This window comes from Spermophilus citellus, assembly GCF_964194105.1.
Source record: "Spermophilus citellus genome assembly, chromosome: 6".
In the NCBI taxonomy this organism is placed as follows: domain Eukaryota; kingdom Metazoa; phylum Chordata; class Mammalia; order Rodentia; family Sciuridae; genus Spermophilus; species Spermophilus citellus.
In genome coordinates, this window is record NC_138187.1 from 150,072 (window position 1) to 167,796 (window position 17,725).

The window sequence follows — 17,725 nt, forward strand, 5'->3', positions numbered from 1 at the left end:
CCGTTTTCCCTGTACTTAAAAACCGGGGTAGGCCCTTCCTTTGGGCTAAAGGCTCCGTCTTCTGACCCGCCGGGAGACTGGCCAGGGCCTGCCCTGGCCTCCACCGGGTGACAAGCGGTGCTGCCGAGCGGCCACCAGACCTCCGCCTCCTCGCGCAGCCTGCTGGGAGCTAAGTCGCTTCCGGCTGCGCCCGGCCCCTGAACTCCGACTCCCATCGGCCCCCGGGAAAACCGCAGCAGGGTCGCGCGGGTGCTGCCGGAACTCGTAGTTCTGTCTTCTGCCGCCTTTCGTAGCCGGAAACGGGGACGGACAGGGCTGGGAACTACCGAGGCGAAGGTACGGGTGGCGGGGAGGGGTCAACCCACCGCCGGGCGTAGGGTTGGCGGTGAGGCAGCCGGAGGTGGTTGGGCTGGGTGGGAGGAGATCCGCTCGCACACACGAGGAGGAGGGTTGAGCCGCCGCGGCCGCTGTCGTGAGTGCGGAGTCGGGACTGGAGCTGCCGCCGCGGCGACGCCAGGGACCTAGTCGCTAGCCGCCGGCACTTCTGCCTCGCCGCCTTCCTGGGTCAGCGCGGCCGGCTTCTCCCAGGCCGGACGCCCCCACCTCCATTTCCCACCCTCTCTTCACCACACACACGGCCCCCCCAATCATGGATCCCGGCAGCGGCGGCGGCGGCGGTGGCGGCGGGAGCAGCAGCGGCAGCAGCAGCAGCGACTCGGCCCCCGACTGCTGGGACCAGGCGGACATGGAGGCCCCCGGGCCGGGCCCGTGCGGCGGCGGCGGCCCCTTGGCGGCGGGGGCCGAGGCCCAGCGTGAGCACCTCAGCGCGGCCTTCAGCCGGCAGCTCAACGTCAACGCCAAACCCTTCGTGCCCAACGTCCACGCCGCCGAGTTCGTGCCGTCCTTCCTGCGCGGCCCGGCCCAGCCGCCGCCAGCCCCCGCCGGCGCCGCCAGCAACCTCGGCGCGGGAGGCCCCTCGGGTAAAGGGCCGGGCCCCGCGGGCTGGGCGGGCTGGCGCGCGGCGGCCGCACGTGGGGCGCTGACAGCGGCGCCCGGCGGGGTGGGGGGACCGGCGGGGCGGGGCGGGGCCGCTGTGGGCCTGAAGTGGGAACCGTAGGGGACCGAGAGGGCCGCGGCGGTCAGTGCCACGAGGCCCGGGAGTGAGGACGGACGGGGCCCGGGGTCGGGCCGGTGGGCGTTGAGCGCGCCCGGAGTCGGGGAGGACACGGGCTCGAGTCGCCCCCCGGCCTGGGCCGAGACGGGAGCACTCTCCGCCCGCCCGGGAACCTGTGGTCCCGTCTCCGGTACCTGCGGCCCCAGCCGTCCTGCACGAGTCCCAGGATGCATTGCAGCCCGAGGTGGCCCAGGAGCTGCTGCCGAGGCTCGGGATCTCCACCCAGTGTGTGGGGTGCCTGTGGAGTTCGCCGAGCGTCGCCAAGTCCATGTGTGTGCCCCTCTCTAAAATGGGACTGGGACTTTCCTCCTTGGTCGGTGACACGTTTGGGATTTTCATTGCTTTAAAGTGGCTGACTTTATTCGTGTTCGTGTCGGTGTCCCAGTCTGTTTCCGGAGGTTAGTGGACAGACCCGTGATCTCAAGTCCGCTCTGTAAACTCTCCCTGTGTTAAAGGCTGTGCGAAAGGTAGGTTGCACGCTCTCAGGGTCTGCATTCCTGGGAGTGTCAGATGGTGAACTAAGTGTTCTTCCCTATGTGGTCACCTGAAGAACTCTCATTACTGTCTTAAAGAGAAAAGAAAAGGGCTGATTTAGTGAGGACATTGGTGGACTGGATCCTAGACTGTCCCAGCTCGTTTTAAGAGTGTATTGTTGATTTCTTCAAGTTCTGATTGTGGTATATGTTAGATAAATGGATATCATAAAAGTGCTCTTGAAGTTTGGTTTCTTCCAAAACTTTTGCTACAGGTGAATAGAGTTTGGATAAATACTTTTGTGAAGATTTGGTTGTTTTATTGACTGATATTTCTTTTATTTGTGTGTGGGATTGATGTTTTCCTTGTGTCCAAAATGGACGAATTGTATTGTTGGATTTGAATTTTAGAAATATACCTATCTAGCCGTCAACCTATTCATTAAGAGACAACTGTCTACAGAGTGGTGATTTGGAATGGTCATTGTTCAGTGACTAGGCATTACCTCTTATATGGGAGTTTTCTTCCTTCCTGATATTTGCTGGTTTGTAGTTTTAATCCTTTTGTCTGTGACACTGCTAGAAGTTGGAGATATTAAAAATGTGTAGGGAAATGATTGTTAGTAAGAAAATCCAAAAGGAATCATAGTTAATTTTTTTCTCTTTTAAAACCAGAAACCTATTTTGGTGTTACTGACTATACCATTTGCTTTTACAAAATTCTATTTAATGTCTTTTGAAAAAAAAAATCCCATAGAATGTCTGTTTGAAAATGTAAGGATTTTCTACATTAAGGTCAACAGTTATGTGGAACTGTTGGATTGTGTGTTCCAGACCATTCAGGTCCCTAAAATGACACCATCGGGACACTGTACTTGGAAAAATTAGAAATAGCATCAAGGCTTAAACTTGGTAAAGAGGGAACCAAAAAGTGTGTAATTATTTTTGTAGTGAAGAAATGGACAATATTAGAGTTACAGCCTCTTTTTTCGTTGTTCTTGATAAGTAAAATTTGTGGTAGGTGTGGGGTGTTTGTTCTTTTTGTTGTTGATGGGGATTAAACTCAGGGCCTTGTGCTTGCTCAGTAGTGCTGTACCACTGAGCTGCTTCCCCAGCTTGAGGAAGAGGATTTTGTTTAAAATGTCTTTCGTCCTCACTGGGAGGCTACTGGTTATGCCTGTCTTGAGTCATCTCAAAACTTTGATATTCAGTGTTGACCTTGGATCTCTTTGAAAATTTAAGAATATAGATTTCCAAAGAAAACGATTAAGTAGAACCCACTGAAGTATTATTAAGTGTAATTCATTTGAGTACAATTTTCTACAGAACTAAGTAAATTGGTCAGGTGATTCTCATTAAAATGTAGGTCCCAAAATGAATGAAAATGTGGAAAACAAAATTTAATATGTACTAGAACAAACATTTTCTTATAGAATATATTTTAAGTTCCAGTTTGTACCTAGTTCAGTCTTTTATTGTTAGATGAGAAACAGCTTTAGCAGTGTTAGGTCATCAGGGTTACTTGGACTTTTACAGCACCAGAGCTTCGAAAGGTGTTAGTGTTCTTTGCACCACCCCATCCCCAAAGCCTCTTAAAACCTTGCCATTGAAAAATGAGTCTAAACTGGGTGTGGTGGTGCTGGCCCATAATCCCAGCTGCTCTGGAGGTTGATGGGGAGGATCACAAGTTCTAGGCCAGTCTGGGCAATGTAACAAAACCCTGCCTCAAAATAAAATTTTAAAAAGGACTAAAAATGTGATAGAGTGCTTGCCTAGTGTGTATAAGGTCCTGGGTTCAATCCCCAGCACTGGTGTGTGTGTGTGTGGGGAGGCAATCTAGAATAAGACCAGCAATTTTCAGTTCTTAGAGAAAGAAGGCATTGTGTCCAAAATGTACAAATTGTATTGTTAGCTTTGAATTTTAGAAATATATTCTGTTTTGGAGTGTTTGGTTTTTGCTGAATACTTTGTTGTTGTTGGGGAGAGACTTTATTCTTCAGTAGTTGAGATATAATGCATATATATATATATATGGTTCTGGGCGGTTAGTATATTGACAAGTTTATGTGACCATTACCACTTGATGGATGCTTTTCGAATCACTGGAGAATCTCAAAAGTGATCTCTCTTAAGGGCCTCTACAGCAGAAGAACAAAATCAAAGTAATGATTGCTTTGTCCATTGGGCTGTTACACTTTATTATTACACCTCCTGTTGAAGACTAGATGATAGATAAGGTTCTTGAGATTTGTTTTTCTTGAAGACTGAAATGTGTACAGAAACAGTTTGAATATAAAAGTATTGTTGGTTGTTAGGACAAAGAGTAAGATGAGATCGTTGATATCTATTGTTCCTGGAGTGTCACGGTGATTAGTATTTTAGTACCATTAGTTATTTCTTTCCCTGCCTTAATATACTGATTATTAGATTTTAGCTCATTTCATGGTCTTATGTATTAATGGCTTGACTGCGAAGATTCAGGATTTGGTGATGACGCCAACTAGTGCTGTGCTAGCTAGATTGAGCAGCTGTTTAAACCATTAGAAAATCTTGACGGGGGCAGGATGTATTGTACACATCTGTAATCCCAGCTGCTCTGGAGGCTTCAGCAGGAAGGTGATGAGTTCAAGGACAGCCTGGGCAATTTAGTGAGATTGTGTCTTAAATGAAAAGAATTGAGGATCTAGCTTAGTGGTAGAACTCCCCTGGGGGGCTGGGGCTGGGGCTCAGTGGTACAGCCCTCACCTAGCACTTGCAAGGCCCTGGGTTTGATCCTCAGCACCATATAAAAATAAATAAATAAAATAAAGGTATTGTGTCCAATTATAACTAAAAAGTAAATATTTTTTTAAAGGGAGGGGGAGAACAAAAGAAGAAAGAAAATTTTGATTTTTGCTTGTAAATAATCCTCTTTGGAGCAAGTTTTTTCTTTTTTTGTGTGTTGTTAGTCTATACTTTAAAGAAAATATTTTCTTTTTTTTTTTAACTTTTTTTTTAATATTTTATTTTTTAGTTATCGGCGGACACAACATCTTTGTTGGTATGTGGTGCTGAGGATCGAACCCGGGCTGCACGCATGCCAGGCGAGCGCGCTACCGCTGAGCCACATCCCCAGCCCAAGAAAATATTTTCTTTTTAGTTATAGTTGGACACAATACCTTTATTTCACTTATTTATTTTTATTGGTGCTGAGGATTGAACCCAGGGTCTCACACATTCAGCGTTCTACCACTGAGCCACAACTCAAGCCCACTTTATGTGCATTATGTTGTCTTTATCACCTTTTCTGAAATTGTGCTGTATGGAAAGACAGCAATTAAGATTTACAAGGGCAAGTTAAGGAAATGTAGAGGACATTTTAAGCCTTGATTTCCTTACTTTTGTTTACTAAGAAGGAATGTCTTAAAAATGTTAAAATAAAAATTGTCGGGATGGGGTTATAGCTCAGTGGTAGAGCATGTGTGAGGCACCACGTATATATAAAATATAATAAAGGGCTGGGGATGTGGCTCAAGCGGTAGCGTGCTCTCCTGGCATGCGTGCGGCCCGGGTTCGATCCTCAGCACCACATACCAACAAAGATGTTGTGTCCGCCGAGAACTAAAAAATAAATATTAAAAATTCTCTCTCTCTCTCTCCTCTCTCTCCTCTCACTCTCTCTTTAAAAAAATATATATATATATAATAAAGGTCCATCAACAACTAAAAAAAAAGAAAGCTATTGGTCATGTCCTTTAGTCTATAAAAAAAAATAAAATTGTCTTTCTTGTTGAAGAAAAAGGAGTGAAAAAGATTTAAGAGTTGGCAGTAGTAGAGTAGAACTTTGTGAGGTGAAATTTTTTGTTCAGATATAATTAATTTAATAAGCATTTAGCTACTCAATGTGGGGTGTTGTGCAAAGCATTTGAAATGACCTCAACATGAGTAAGTGGTCCTCGAGGAGCCTTGAAAGGGATCAAAGAGCTGATTTACTCTTCTGGAAGACAGTGTGTTATGAAAGGTATAGAGGGCTTTCAAAGTTGAGAGGGGGGTTGCCCGGGTTTTAGAATACTTAATGTAAATCATTTCAATCTTGTCACCCTAATCACAAAACAGATATCATTAAATACTTAGCAGAGAATAGATATACCTATTTTATGATATCTAAGTATTCTTTATGAATACCATTTTTGTTTTTTTTGAGACTCAGTGCATATATAAAATTTCCTCTCCTTGTGTTTCTGTTTTTACTTAAGTTTGCCAGGAATCTGCTAAGTACAGCACCAGTTATCTTTTTACACTATTTATTACCTCTTTCTTACCAATTGGTAGTGAGTTCTGGACACTGTGTTTCTAGCTAATGTACCTATTGGGCATGTTAATTAAGAATTCCATCAGGGGCTGGGATTGTGGCTCAGCTGTAGAGCGCTCGCCTAGCACAGGCGGGACCCGGGTTTAATCCTCAGCACCACATAAAAATAAAGGCATTGTGTTGTGGTCATCTACACCTAAAAAATAAATATTATAAAACAAAAAAGAATTTCATCAGTCTCCTCTTAGTTCGTGAAAATCTTTGGGAAGCAAGAACTTGGCCACTAGTTGAGAGTTCTTGATTGTTCTGAGGTCCCCAAACTTTTTTTCTGTCAATTGTTGATTCATACCAAAGCTTCTTAAAAGTTTTGTTCTTGTTTTCAGGAGATTTTAACAAAGCATATAATGGCTTTGTTCTCAGGGAAACTAGTGGGTTCTGTCCTCTCTGATGTTTAGGCTCTGCAGTGTTCTCTTGGTGTTTAGATACTATTGACCCATTTTACTGATGCCTAAGTTACTGTTTAGAGGAGCTACATAATATAGTGAGTTCACTTCCATGAATAAATGGAGGCATGAGGATTAGGATCTAGGACTTATTTCAAAATTATTCCAGTCCTTTCCTTGTGATTTTTTTTTCTTTTTTTTTTTTTTGAGAGAGAGAGAGAATTTTTAATATTTAGTTTTTAGTTTTCGGCGGACATAACATCTTTGTTTTTGTATGTGGTGCTGAGGATCGAACCCGGGCCGCACGATGCCAGGCGAGCGCACTACCGCTTGAGCCACATCCCCACCCGCGATTTTATATTAGATACCCCTACTGCACCACGACTAGGAATGAACTTTGCCCCCCCCCCTTTTTTTTTCTTTTTAATATAGAGACAGGGCAGGGTCTCTCTGATTTGCTTAGGGCTTCACTAAGTTACTGAGGCTGGCTTTGAACTCCTGCCACAGCCTCCCAAGTTGCTGGGATTACAGGCGTGTACTACCACTAAACCCCAATTTAAATAATCTTTGTGGCTGAGACACATTCAAAACCTGGACCCATGGCGGGGCTCAGCGGTAGAACGCTCACCTCACACGTGCAAGACCCTGGGTTCGATCCTCAGCATCACATAAAAATAAATAGGTGAAATAAAGGTATTTAAAAAAAAAAAAACAAAACTGGACCGTTGGATTGCGGCATTATCCCAGTGCTTTGTCTCAGGAGCAGCAGAATGACATCATAAATAGGCAGTCCTGGGCTGGGGTTGTAGTTTAGTAGTAGAGTGCTCGCCTTGCACGTGTGAGGCACTGGGAACAGCTGTTTGCCATTGCTGGTACTATTGTGCCTTTTCTTATTTATTACGTAATTTTTGAGACAGGGACTTGTGGTGTTTAGATTGGGCCCGAGCTTCTAGGCTCAAGTGAGCCTTCCACCGTAGTCTCCGGAGTAGCTGGGACTGTAGCTTGTGCCACTACACCTGGCTTTGCCTTTTCATTTTGTAGAAACGTTTGGTAATTAATTTAACACAAAGCCATTGATCTTTTTTATGTGTTCTGCAGACTTTTCTTTCTTATGTCTGCTTTTACTGTCTTTCTGTATTGACTATTGGAGAAAAACTTCTTGGTTTGCAGTTTTGGTGAGAGTATATGTTCACTTGAGTGCCAGGGAAATTTTAGTTTTTACTTAAGCTATATACTTTAACCTCCCGAGTACGGTATTTCCTTAATCTTTTCTCCCAAAGTTGGCACATTTAAAATCATTTTTATTCTATTAACCTTCATGGAAATTCAGTAAATGTATAGAGGCTAGGATGGTGAAAAAAATGAAGTAATGCAACTGTAAAAAACTAGTAATGGAAACCAAAGGAAAATGGAAATTAATTCAGTAAAAATTGATTGTGTATATAGGACACTGTTCCAACTCATGGAGAAAAGGTCCAGAAATTCATCTATGATGCAGTCATTCGGAAGTCTGTAATCTCCTAGGGAGCAAGAACTAATATGTGTGTGAAAGATGTGTGTTGGGGTTAGGGAGCACGGAATGGAGTAGATGGAGTACTGGGGATGGAACCCAGGGCCAAGCTAAACAGGTGCTGTACCACTGACCTGCATCTTAGCCATGGAGAATTTTTGAGGAGCTAGAACTGTGTATCCAGTACACAGCCACATGTATAAATTTAAATTAATTCTATAAAATTTAAAATTCAACTGTTAAAGTATCCATGTTTCAGGTACACGTGGCTAGTGACTATCCTGTCACAGCACAGATACAGAACATTTTCCATTAGCGCATCATTGCAGAAACTTGCATTGGGTGGCATTTGACACTCATTTCTCACTTCCATGCTGTGAAAGACTCTTACAGCCTCTGTGACAGCATTGAAATTGTTTGGGGCTGGGGCTCAGTGGCAGAGCGCTTGCCTAGAATGTGTGAGGCACTGGGTTTAATCCTCAGCATCACATAAAAATAAACAAAATAAAGGCATTCTGTCCATCTACAACTACCAAAAAATAAAAATAAAAGAAATTGTTTGGTTCTTTTTTGCCAGACATGGTGGCACGTGAATCCTAGTGGCTCAGGAGGCTGAGGCAGAAGGATAATAAGTTCAAAGCTAACCTCAGCAACTTAGCAAGGCTCTAAGCAATTTAGTGAGACCCTGTCTCAAAATAAAAAGGACTGGGGATATGGCTCAGTGGTTAAGTGCCCCTGGGTTCAACTCCTGGTACCAAATTTTTTTTTCTTTAATGAACCCATCATTTAACAGGACTGAGAAATTTTAGTTAGGATAGCCACCTTAAACATTTATTTTTATTTATTTATTTATTTGTAGTTGTGGATGGACAGAATGCCTTTATTTTATCTGTTCATTTTTATGTGGTGCTGAGGTTTGAACCAATGCCTCACACATGCTAGGCAAGTGCTCTGCCACTGAGCCACAACCCCAGCCCCACATTAAACATTTATTGCATGTAGAGAGGGTTAAAGATTGGTTTTATACTTAACACAGTAAAACATTTAAATTGATGATATATGAAATATATAGGTTACGCTTTTTTGTTTGGTTTGGTTTTTTGTTGTTGTTTGTTTTTAGGTTTCAATGGACCTTTATTTATTTGTATGTGGTGCTAAAAAAAGAACCCAGTGCCTCATACATGCTAGGCAGGCGCTGCCTCATGCATGCTAAGCAAGTACTGCTTCACTGAGCTGTATGCCCCAGCCCTGAATTAAGCATTTTAAAAAAAGAATTAGTCATATGTTTGTGTTTAAAAGATGTAATTTGAATCAAATATATCTTTTATTACCTGCCATGTATATAGCCTTGAATAACTTGTGCGGGATTGATGAGCTGGCCAACTTGGATTCTCCAAGTTTAAGTCCTTCATCCATGATAAAACTTTGAGACGAATTTTATATGTCCAGTGGTGGTGGCACAGGCTTGTAATCCCAGCTATTAAGAAGGCTGAGGCAGGAAGATCTTAAATTTAAGGCCAGCCTTGGCAACTAGGTGAAACCCTGTCTCAAAAAAAAAAAATGAAAACCGCTGTGTATATATCTCAGAGGTAAAGCAACCCTGGGTTCAATTCCCAGTATTAGGGGAAGAAAGAGAATTTATATACCCTGTAAAATTGAAGTGCAGTCCGTATAGCAAAATTAAATATTTTTAAAGGGAACAATTCAGTGGTATTTAGTACATCCAGTGTGGTACAACTATCACCTCCATCTAGATCCAAAAACATTTTCTTCATCCCCAAAGGAAATGTGTATTCATTAGTTACTTCCCATTCTGCCCTCTTCCCAGCTTCTGGAAGCTACAGTCTGCTTTCTGAATCTATGGATTCACCCTATCTGAGTTTTTCATATAAATGGAATCATACACCCTTCTGTGTTTTGTGTTTCACAGTGCTTACATTTAACCATTTAAGATCCAGATTATCCTCTATGTTAAACCTTAGGCAGTATTGTTGACCAGCTGTCTTCTGGTAAGATCTTTTCACTTCCTGTTTTAGAATTTGTGGTAATGTTCCTAGAATCAGAGCCAGTTCATTTACCTTCTTTCTCTAGTAGGATCTTTTTAATTAGTAGTATGGTGTTGAATTCATTGGTTCACTGACTACTTTCCCATTTAGAATTGTTCCCATATTTAAATACTTGATAAGGTTGTATTTCTGAATATGGAGATAGCGTTGAAAAATTTGAAGCCATAATTTTATTCCTAAGGAAGGTTTCTAACTTCACTAGCAAATATGATAAATTGTATAGCAAATATACAAAACATCGAAACCAGGCCGTAATGTTCATCTGCTAACTGAACAAATAAATGACTTTGAACCTAGGAGAACTCTAAACCCAACCTCATTATTTGGATATCAGATGCTTTATGGATAAGACTAGAACAAAGTGAATGAGTAAGGCTTGGTTGTGAATGTGTGAAGACGGGGTACAGTCACATAGGGTTTAAGTTCAACGAACATTTTGCTATATGCCCTACAGTGTTTGTTTCTCATTGCAGAGATGTTGGTTCAGAAGTGTCGCCAGCATAGCCACTGAGTTCATGAGGTTGAGGGTCTTTCCACGGAAGACCTTTAACTCCATCATCACATGCGTATCAAGCACTCCACTGTTTTTATTGCTCGCTCTGTTTTTGCCATCTGTAGGCTTTACAGTCATAAAACAAACAAATCACAAGGTGTTTTTGAAAAATAAAACTGAACAGATTTTCATTATGCCACGTTATTCAGCCATGGAGATGGTCTCATGATAGATGGCGCTTTCCAGAAAAGTCCCTTACAGACATTCATAGTATATGTTAATTTCAGAGCTTTAAGAGCTGATGTGAGGAAGTAGGTGGTCAGTTTGGTTTGGGGAAGTCCAGGATATGGCAAGTGGTAAGGAAGCCCACCCGTTGTCTCAGTGTTTTTCCTGCCTTAAAATACTTGGTACATGATAGCATGGTTTACTTCTGTACGGATCTTTAGCAGGGGCTATTTGAGGAAGGGCAAGATGGCACTTGTATAACTTGGAAAAGATCACAGTTAATTCTCAAGTGCCTGTGTATTAGATGCTAGTGATTACAGTATCTGTTTCATAGAGCTTTTTGAGGGATTAAATGATGTAGCAATCAGCACGTAAAGACTTAGGAAAAATCAGTTGCTGTTAGAGTAAATTGCAGAGCTCACCCCTACCTCCTTTATGTGGGTTTTGTGAGTGTTTGCTGTCCCTGTCTGCCCAATTGATAGAATTGAGCTGGAGTGGCTCCTTGTAGTGAGTGGGAAATAACATTTGTTGAAACCAAGAGTTCTTAAATTGACACTAAAGTGTAATCTTCTCAGTGGTCCTGTCAGGCAGGTGGTTCATAATTCCAGTGAAAAATCTGCATCTCACAAATTTGTGAGTTGACCAGTCAGGATATCAATCCAAGAGTCAGCTCAGGGTAGGCCCCTACCACTGCCTGGCTTTCTCTGATGATGAAGCAGTTTTCCCCTACCCTTAAACTTTTCTTAAAATATAAAAGCAAAAAGAGGTGTATATTGGTCCAAAGTACAATTTCTGTCCCCTTCCGAGTTTAGTTTAAATGATACCCCCCATTTCGACTACTGTCCTGCTAATCCCTGTCTTCCGGCTCCTGTCAGGTGTTGCTTCTAGAATCTGCACTACCCTTTTCTCTGCTTGTACCATTCAGTTGTCCTCAGGGCACACTTCTTGCAGTGGTGATACTGGTCTTCCCTCACTCCGGTATGAGTTTTGCAGGTTACAACTTCACCATTTCTATATCATTTACTGTGTGTGGTTCATAGTTCAAATTTTTGGGTGTCTTTCTACATCTTGGAGATTTCTTTTAAGGCAAGAATACTTTGACATTGGAGTATGAGATAACTGTGGAAACTGGACTGTTGTTCTATCTTCAAGTTCTAATGTGGGGCAAAACTAACAACATTGGAATCACCTTTTCTGCAGATATTTTAAGGTCCTATATGTATTCAGAGACTTTGCACAAATGTCATTTATCTTATTGATATCAAATTTATTTAGGGGATCTTGATAAGCTATATGGTTTGTAAGCTCAGGGCTAATTATAGCCTTCTTGAGCTAGAGGGTTATCATCAAGAGAATCTAGAGAAGTGTATATATATATTTATTAAACAAAATCAAACTAATTTGATCTGGGCTGGACTACATATTACATTTACACTGTCTATGAAAGAAAGATTTTATTATAAAGCAAATCAATAGAATAAGCAAACTTTTATAAATACATCTCAATTGCCATGTGTGGTGATGCACGCCTGTAATCCCAGTGGCTCAGGAGGCTGAGGCAGGATGATTGGAGTTCAAAACCAGCCTTGACAACTTAGCAAAGTACTGAGCAACTTGGTGAGACTGTGTCTCTAGATAAATTATTTTTAAAAGGGCTGGGGGCCTGGGGATGTGGCTTAAGTGGTAACACGCTCACCTGGCATGCACGGGGCGCTGGGTTTGATCCTCAACACCACATAAAAATAAAAAATAAAGATGTTGTGTCCACTGAAAACTAAAGAATAAATATTAAAAAGTTCTCTCTCTCTCTCTCTCTCAAAAAAAGGGGGGGAATGTGGCTCAGTGATTAAGTACTCCTGGGTTCAATTCCCATTAACCCCCACCCCCCCAAAAAAAAAAAATAAGTAAAACAATGTTGAGACCTTAATTTTAAATATAACTTATTTCTATTAAACAGCACCTGTGGAACCCTCTCAAGAGGAACAGTCATTGTGTGAAGGTAATTTTTTATAATGGAAAACATTAAATTGTGGTGTGTAAAACTAGATATTCTTTTATAAATATGTATTATATCTCAATCTCTTGTCTAGGTTCAAATTCATCTGTTAGCATGGAACTTTCAGAACCTGTTGGTAAGACAATTTCTAATATGAAACTTTCACTGTCCAGATTTAAGGTTTAAATGTAAGTGTTCCGCTTAAGGCACATTATTGAGTCTTTGCTATTAGGATTTAGAAAGGAGAACTTATCAGGCATAGTGCTTCCTTGATAAATTGAGTGATCACAAATAGTTGAGTGGAAAAATGCTAGAGACAATTTCAATAGTTGTGTTATTCTATTAACTTTGTGAAATTTTTCCTTCCTTTTTATAACTTTATTATTAAGGGTTTCATGTTTCCAAGGTTATTATTAAAGTTCATGCCAAAGTTTTATTACTTAAAAAGGAAAAAGAAACTATATCTCCTTAATCCTTTCACGCTTTTCCTTTTATCCCACTGTCAGGTTGTCTCGACACTGGGATAACTAAGCTGTTGGGAATGTTAGCTCTCCTATTTACATTTGGTTTGTCCATAAAAAATGAAGCCCTGCTAATACAGCAGTCTCTCATGGTCTTTGAGTCAGAGCTCTTTGTTATCAGAGTGAGGCTAACTTGAAAGCTATTACCCATTTCGGTTGTGAAAGAGATTTTCCTACTTATGTGTTACTAGACATTAGGAAATGGAATTTACATATTCGAAGTTCCACTGGTTTTAAAGCATGTGTATTTTAAAGTATGGCTAAGTCTTTTTCAGAATACTGATTTAAAATGTCTTACTTCAGTAGAAAATGGAGAGACAGAAATGTCCCCAGAAGAATCATGGGAGCACAAAGAAGAAATAAGTGAAGCGGAGCCAGGGGGTGGAGATGGAAGGCCACCAGAGGAAAGTGCCCAAGAAATGATGGAGGAGGAAGAGGAAATACCAAAACCTAAATCTGTGGTTGCACCACCAGGTGCTCCCAAAAAAGAACATGTAAATGTAGTATTCATTGGGCATGTAGGTAAGTTGCAGCTATGGCATTTATAAGAAATGACCAAAAGTATTGGATTCATCAGCGCATAAGACATCTTACTTAGCTGCTTTAAGATACTTAGTGAGCTTCTATTTATTTTGAAGTTTGGGCAGATGAACAACTTGGTAATGGCATGGAAGTGGAAGAACGTAAACTTCAGTATTTTTGTGTGCAATGTAGTCTGTAGACCACTGATGACATGACATACTGTGACATCTGTTGATTGATATTCTAAAAAAATATTTTTGTGTGTGAACTTTAAATTTTAATAGGGTTGACCTTGACCTTGATACTGGGTAGTTTAAACTTGTGTGAATTAAGAAATAATTTGGAGTAATTTGTGGTGATTTGCCAGGTTGCTGCTTTAGCAAAACAAAACAAAACCCTATTTATTCAGATAGTCTCTGATTATCTGACCTGTACCCAGAATTGGGAGAAGAAAATAAAGAATTCTGTGCTATTTTTCTTCTATCTTTGCTTTCTTATTTATTTATTGTAGTAATGAGGATTGAACCTAGGACATGACAGACAAGCTCTCTAAACTGAACTATAGACTTGCCCTTCTATAAAAATATTATTTTGAAACCGGGTTTCACTGAGTTGCCTAGGCTGACCTCCAACATGGGATCCTCCTGCCTCAACCTCCTGAATATATAGGATAACAGGTGTGTGCCACCACACCACCTTCTGCCTCCTTCTTGGTGTCATACACCAAACTCCTTTTTTAGAAGGCAAAATTTTGAAATTTGTAAAGGAACACCTCTCCCATTTGTTAAGTGAAAGGAAGGGCTGGGGTTGTGGCTCAGCGGTAGAGCACTTGCCTAGCATGCGTGAGGCCCTGGGTTCGATCCTCAGCACCACATAAAAATAAACAAATAAAATAAAGGTATCGTGTCCAACTATAACTAAAGTATATATATATAAAAAGTGAAAGGAAGGCTATTAGTTCACAGCTTTTTTAGCTTTTATTGCAGTCCTCTAAGGCTTTCCTTGGGGAAATGTATTTATTCTGTTGCTGCTGGGCTACGAGCTGGACATAGGAGAACAATTTGTTCAGAAGTTCTTTTTATCAGTAAAGCATGACTGAGCCATTATGGTGCTGTAGGGAGACTTGGCAGCCTCGCTTTCCAAAGGAGAAGGTAACTAGGCTTTATGCCCGACGTCCTATCTGTTGTACTTTACTTGCTTTTACAAGACATGATTACAGATGCTGAAAAATAGCTGCTGTGGTTGTGTTTGCATATGTAGCAGTTGGTTGCTGTTTTTTAACCTGTTGCTGCATGTTGTTGATATTACTTTTAGATGCTGGCAAGTCAACCATTGGAGGACAAATAATGTAAGTCTATCTTTTGTTAAATAATAAAATTAATTAAGTGAATTTCAGTCATTATAAACCTCAAGTTAAGAAGACAATAAAAATCACCTGTAGGGAAGGCTGATGATGTTTAGTGATTTTTTGCAGTGTGCTCAGTGTTAGTATCTTAATCACCATCAGACGCTCAGTAGACATTAATTAAATACATTTCTTTTTAGTTTTGTTTGTTTTGGGGGTTTGAACTCGGGTGCACTCAACCACTGAGCCACATTCCCAGCCCCATTTTGTATTTTATTTAGAGACAGAGTCTCACTGAGTTGCTTAGCACCTCAGTTTTGCTGAGGCTGGCTTTGAACTCAAGATCCTCCTGCCTCAGCCTCCTGAGCCACTGGGATTATAGGCTTATGCTACTGTGCCAGGCCTAGATTTTTTTTTTTTTTAATAGAAACTAATACAAAACCCTAGATCACAGGTAATCTTAGTATGCTTTGAATATGGTCCCTGACTTAAAGTGGTACAAAAGCAATAGTGATTCAATAGAAAAACTACATTGAATTTTGTTTTTCTATGTGGAATGGTACTCAGCGGTGATGCTGGGCAGACACAGCAAACTGCAACTTCCAGTCAGTGACCACTAGGTTAAACAACCTGCACTCAACAGTTTTCTGGCACCAGCATTTCTGGATATTATGATTATGCCTTTTTACCTCCTATCTGTTGACAAAATGCCCTTTTGTTGGAATACATGAGATATTTAACACTTCGTTATAAAATACTTTGTTAGGGGAATATTTTTCCTAGGTGAAAGCTAATGCAAATGTTCTGAGCATGTTTAAGGTAAGGTAGGCTAAGCAATGATACTCAATAGGTTAGATGTTTTAAATGTATTTTCATTTTACATTGGGGTACGGCATAACCTTACTTTAAGTTGAGGAGATTTCGTAATTTACTTGGGAATGATGAAAGCTAGTTCTTTTTTCTTTTTTCCTTTCCTTCTTTTGGTGCTAGGGATTGAACTCGGGGCCTTATGCATGTTAGGAAGCACCGAACATTGAGCTCTTGTCTCCAGCCCCACCAGTTCTTAAATCTGGTGAATGAGAGGACTATTTTCTTCATTCATCAGCTCCTTAAATTTATGTGGATTTAATCAAAATCAGGTAGTCTGGGTAGCATTTTAAGATTTCGTAAATCATATTGTAGAAGCTATTTAGGTATGAAAACCCCATGGCTGGCCTTTATTATAAAGTATTTAATTTTGGTAGATCTTTATAATTAAAAGACTCTAAATTTTTTTAACTCCCTCTGTATTAACCCCATTTCTTCTAAACTAGGTCATCAAAAGAGCTAGAGAGCATAACATGGTTTGCCTAGTTCAATAATCTTAATTGATAATCTTGCCAATTACTACTCACTAGTGTCTGGAAATTTGCTTAAAACAGGCATCCTTGACTAAAGCTCATACATAGATGGAAGTGTCATGCCTATTTGATAATGTGTCAGGAGAATATATAATGTTTGTTGGTAGGCTGTAATTTTGGGTGGCATTTCAGAGGTTCCTACATTCAGGACACTGTACTGTCACTAAGAACACAAAAAGGAGAAAGCTAGGAACTGGAGGGCTTTGATTTACAGTGAATCGAGGGAAGTAGGCATTACAAAGGAACTATTTTAAAATTATAGTGTCATATATTTGACAAGCACTCTATCACTGAGCTACACCCCCAACCCTACATTTACTTTTCTAAAAAATTTTCATTCTGGAAATTGTTAGACTTACAGAAAGGTCACAAAACAGTACAGCGTTCCACAGACCCTTCATTGAGCCATCCCTAATACAAACATTCTACATAACCATAGCTCATCAAAACTAGAAAATTAACATTAGTATAATACTATTAACTTAGACAACAGATCTTTTATGAGTTTTTCTGCAATTCCACAATGAACTTAATTCTTAGTTCTTCTTAGTTTTCAACATATGACATCTTCTCAGTCCTATGCTTTATAACCTTAGATAATTTTAGGAGCACTATTCATTTATTTCATAGACTATTCTTCAATTAGATTTGACTGCTGTTTTCTCACAGTTCTATCAAGGTTTTGCTTTTGGGGCAAGAATATCATTAAAAATATGTTGTGCTTTTCTCAGTGCATCCTATAAAAGATCCATGGTATCCATAATCGTATTTTATTTATTCAATATGTTTTATGTAGTGCTGGTGACATTAGCCAGGATTGGTTAAGGTGGTGTTTGCCAGTATTCTCCTCTATAAAGTTTTTCCACTTTCCATGATTTTATCATCACCAGTGGCACATTTACTTTAAAAACTTGTTTTCTGTGGGGCTGGGGTTATGGCTCATTGGTAGAGTGCTCGCCTCGTATATGCAAGGCCCTGGGTTCGATCCTCAGCACCACATAAAAATAAGTAAATAAATAAATAAATAAAGTTATTGTGTACAACTGCAAAAAAATAAATATTTTTAAAAAACAAACTTGAGGGGCTGGGGATGTGGCTCAAGCGGTAGCGCGCTCACCTGGCATGCGTGCGGCCCGGATTCGATCCTCAGCACCACATAACAAAGATGTTGTGTCCGCCAAAAACTAAAAAATAAATATTAAAAAAAAATCTCTCTCGTGCGCGCACTCTCTCTCTCGCTCACTCTCTCTCTTTAAAAAAAAAAAA

At 40.8% G+C, this 17,725-nt stretch overlaps 1 protein-coding gene across 3 annotated transcripts in view; it reads left to right on the forward strand.

The window, feature by feature from the left end:
• Positions 1 to 312: 312 nt before the first annotated feature.
• Positions 313 to 17,725, forward strand: part of GSPT1 (G1 to S phase transition 1) — a 32,228-nt gene continuing 14,815 nt past the window's right edge. The window contains exons 1-5 of one of the 3 annotated variants that reach the window (XM_081299080.1): positions 313 to 336; positions 12,633 to 12,674; positions 12,766 to 12,807; positions 13,496 to 13,714; positions 15,029 to 15,062. In XM_081299080.1, coding sequence (XP_081155206.1) covers positions 12,786 to 12,807; positions 13,496 to 13,714; positions 15,029 to 15,062 — 275 coding nt within the window. In that variant the 5' untranslated portion in view covers positions 313 to 336; positions 12,633 to 12,674; positions 12,766 to 12,785. The other 2 variants (XM_081299078.1, XM_081299079.1) reach the window with 2 other exon arrangements.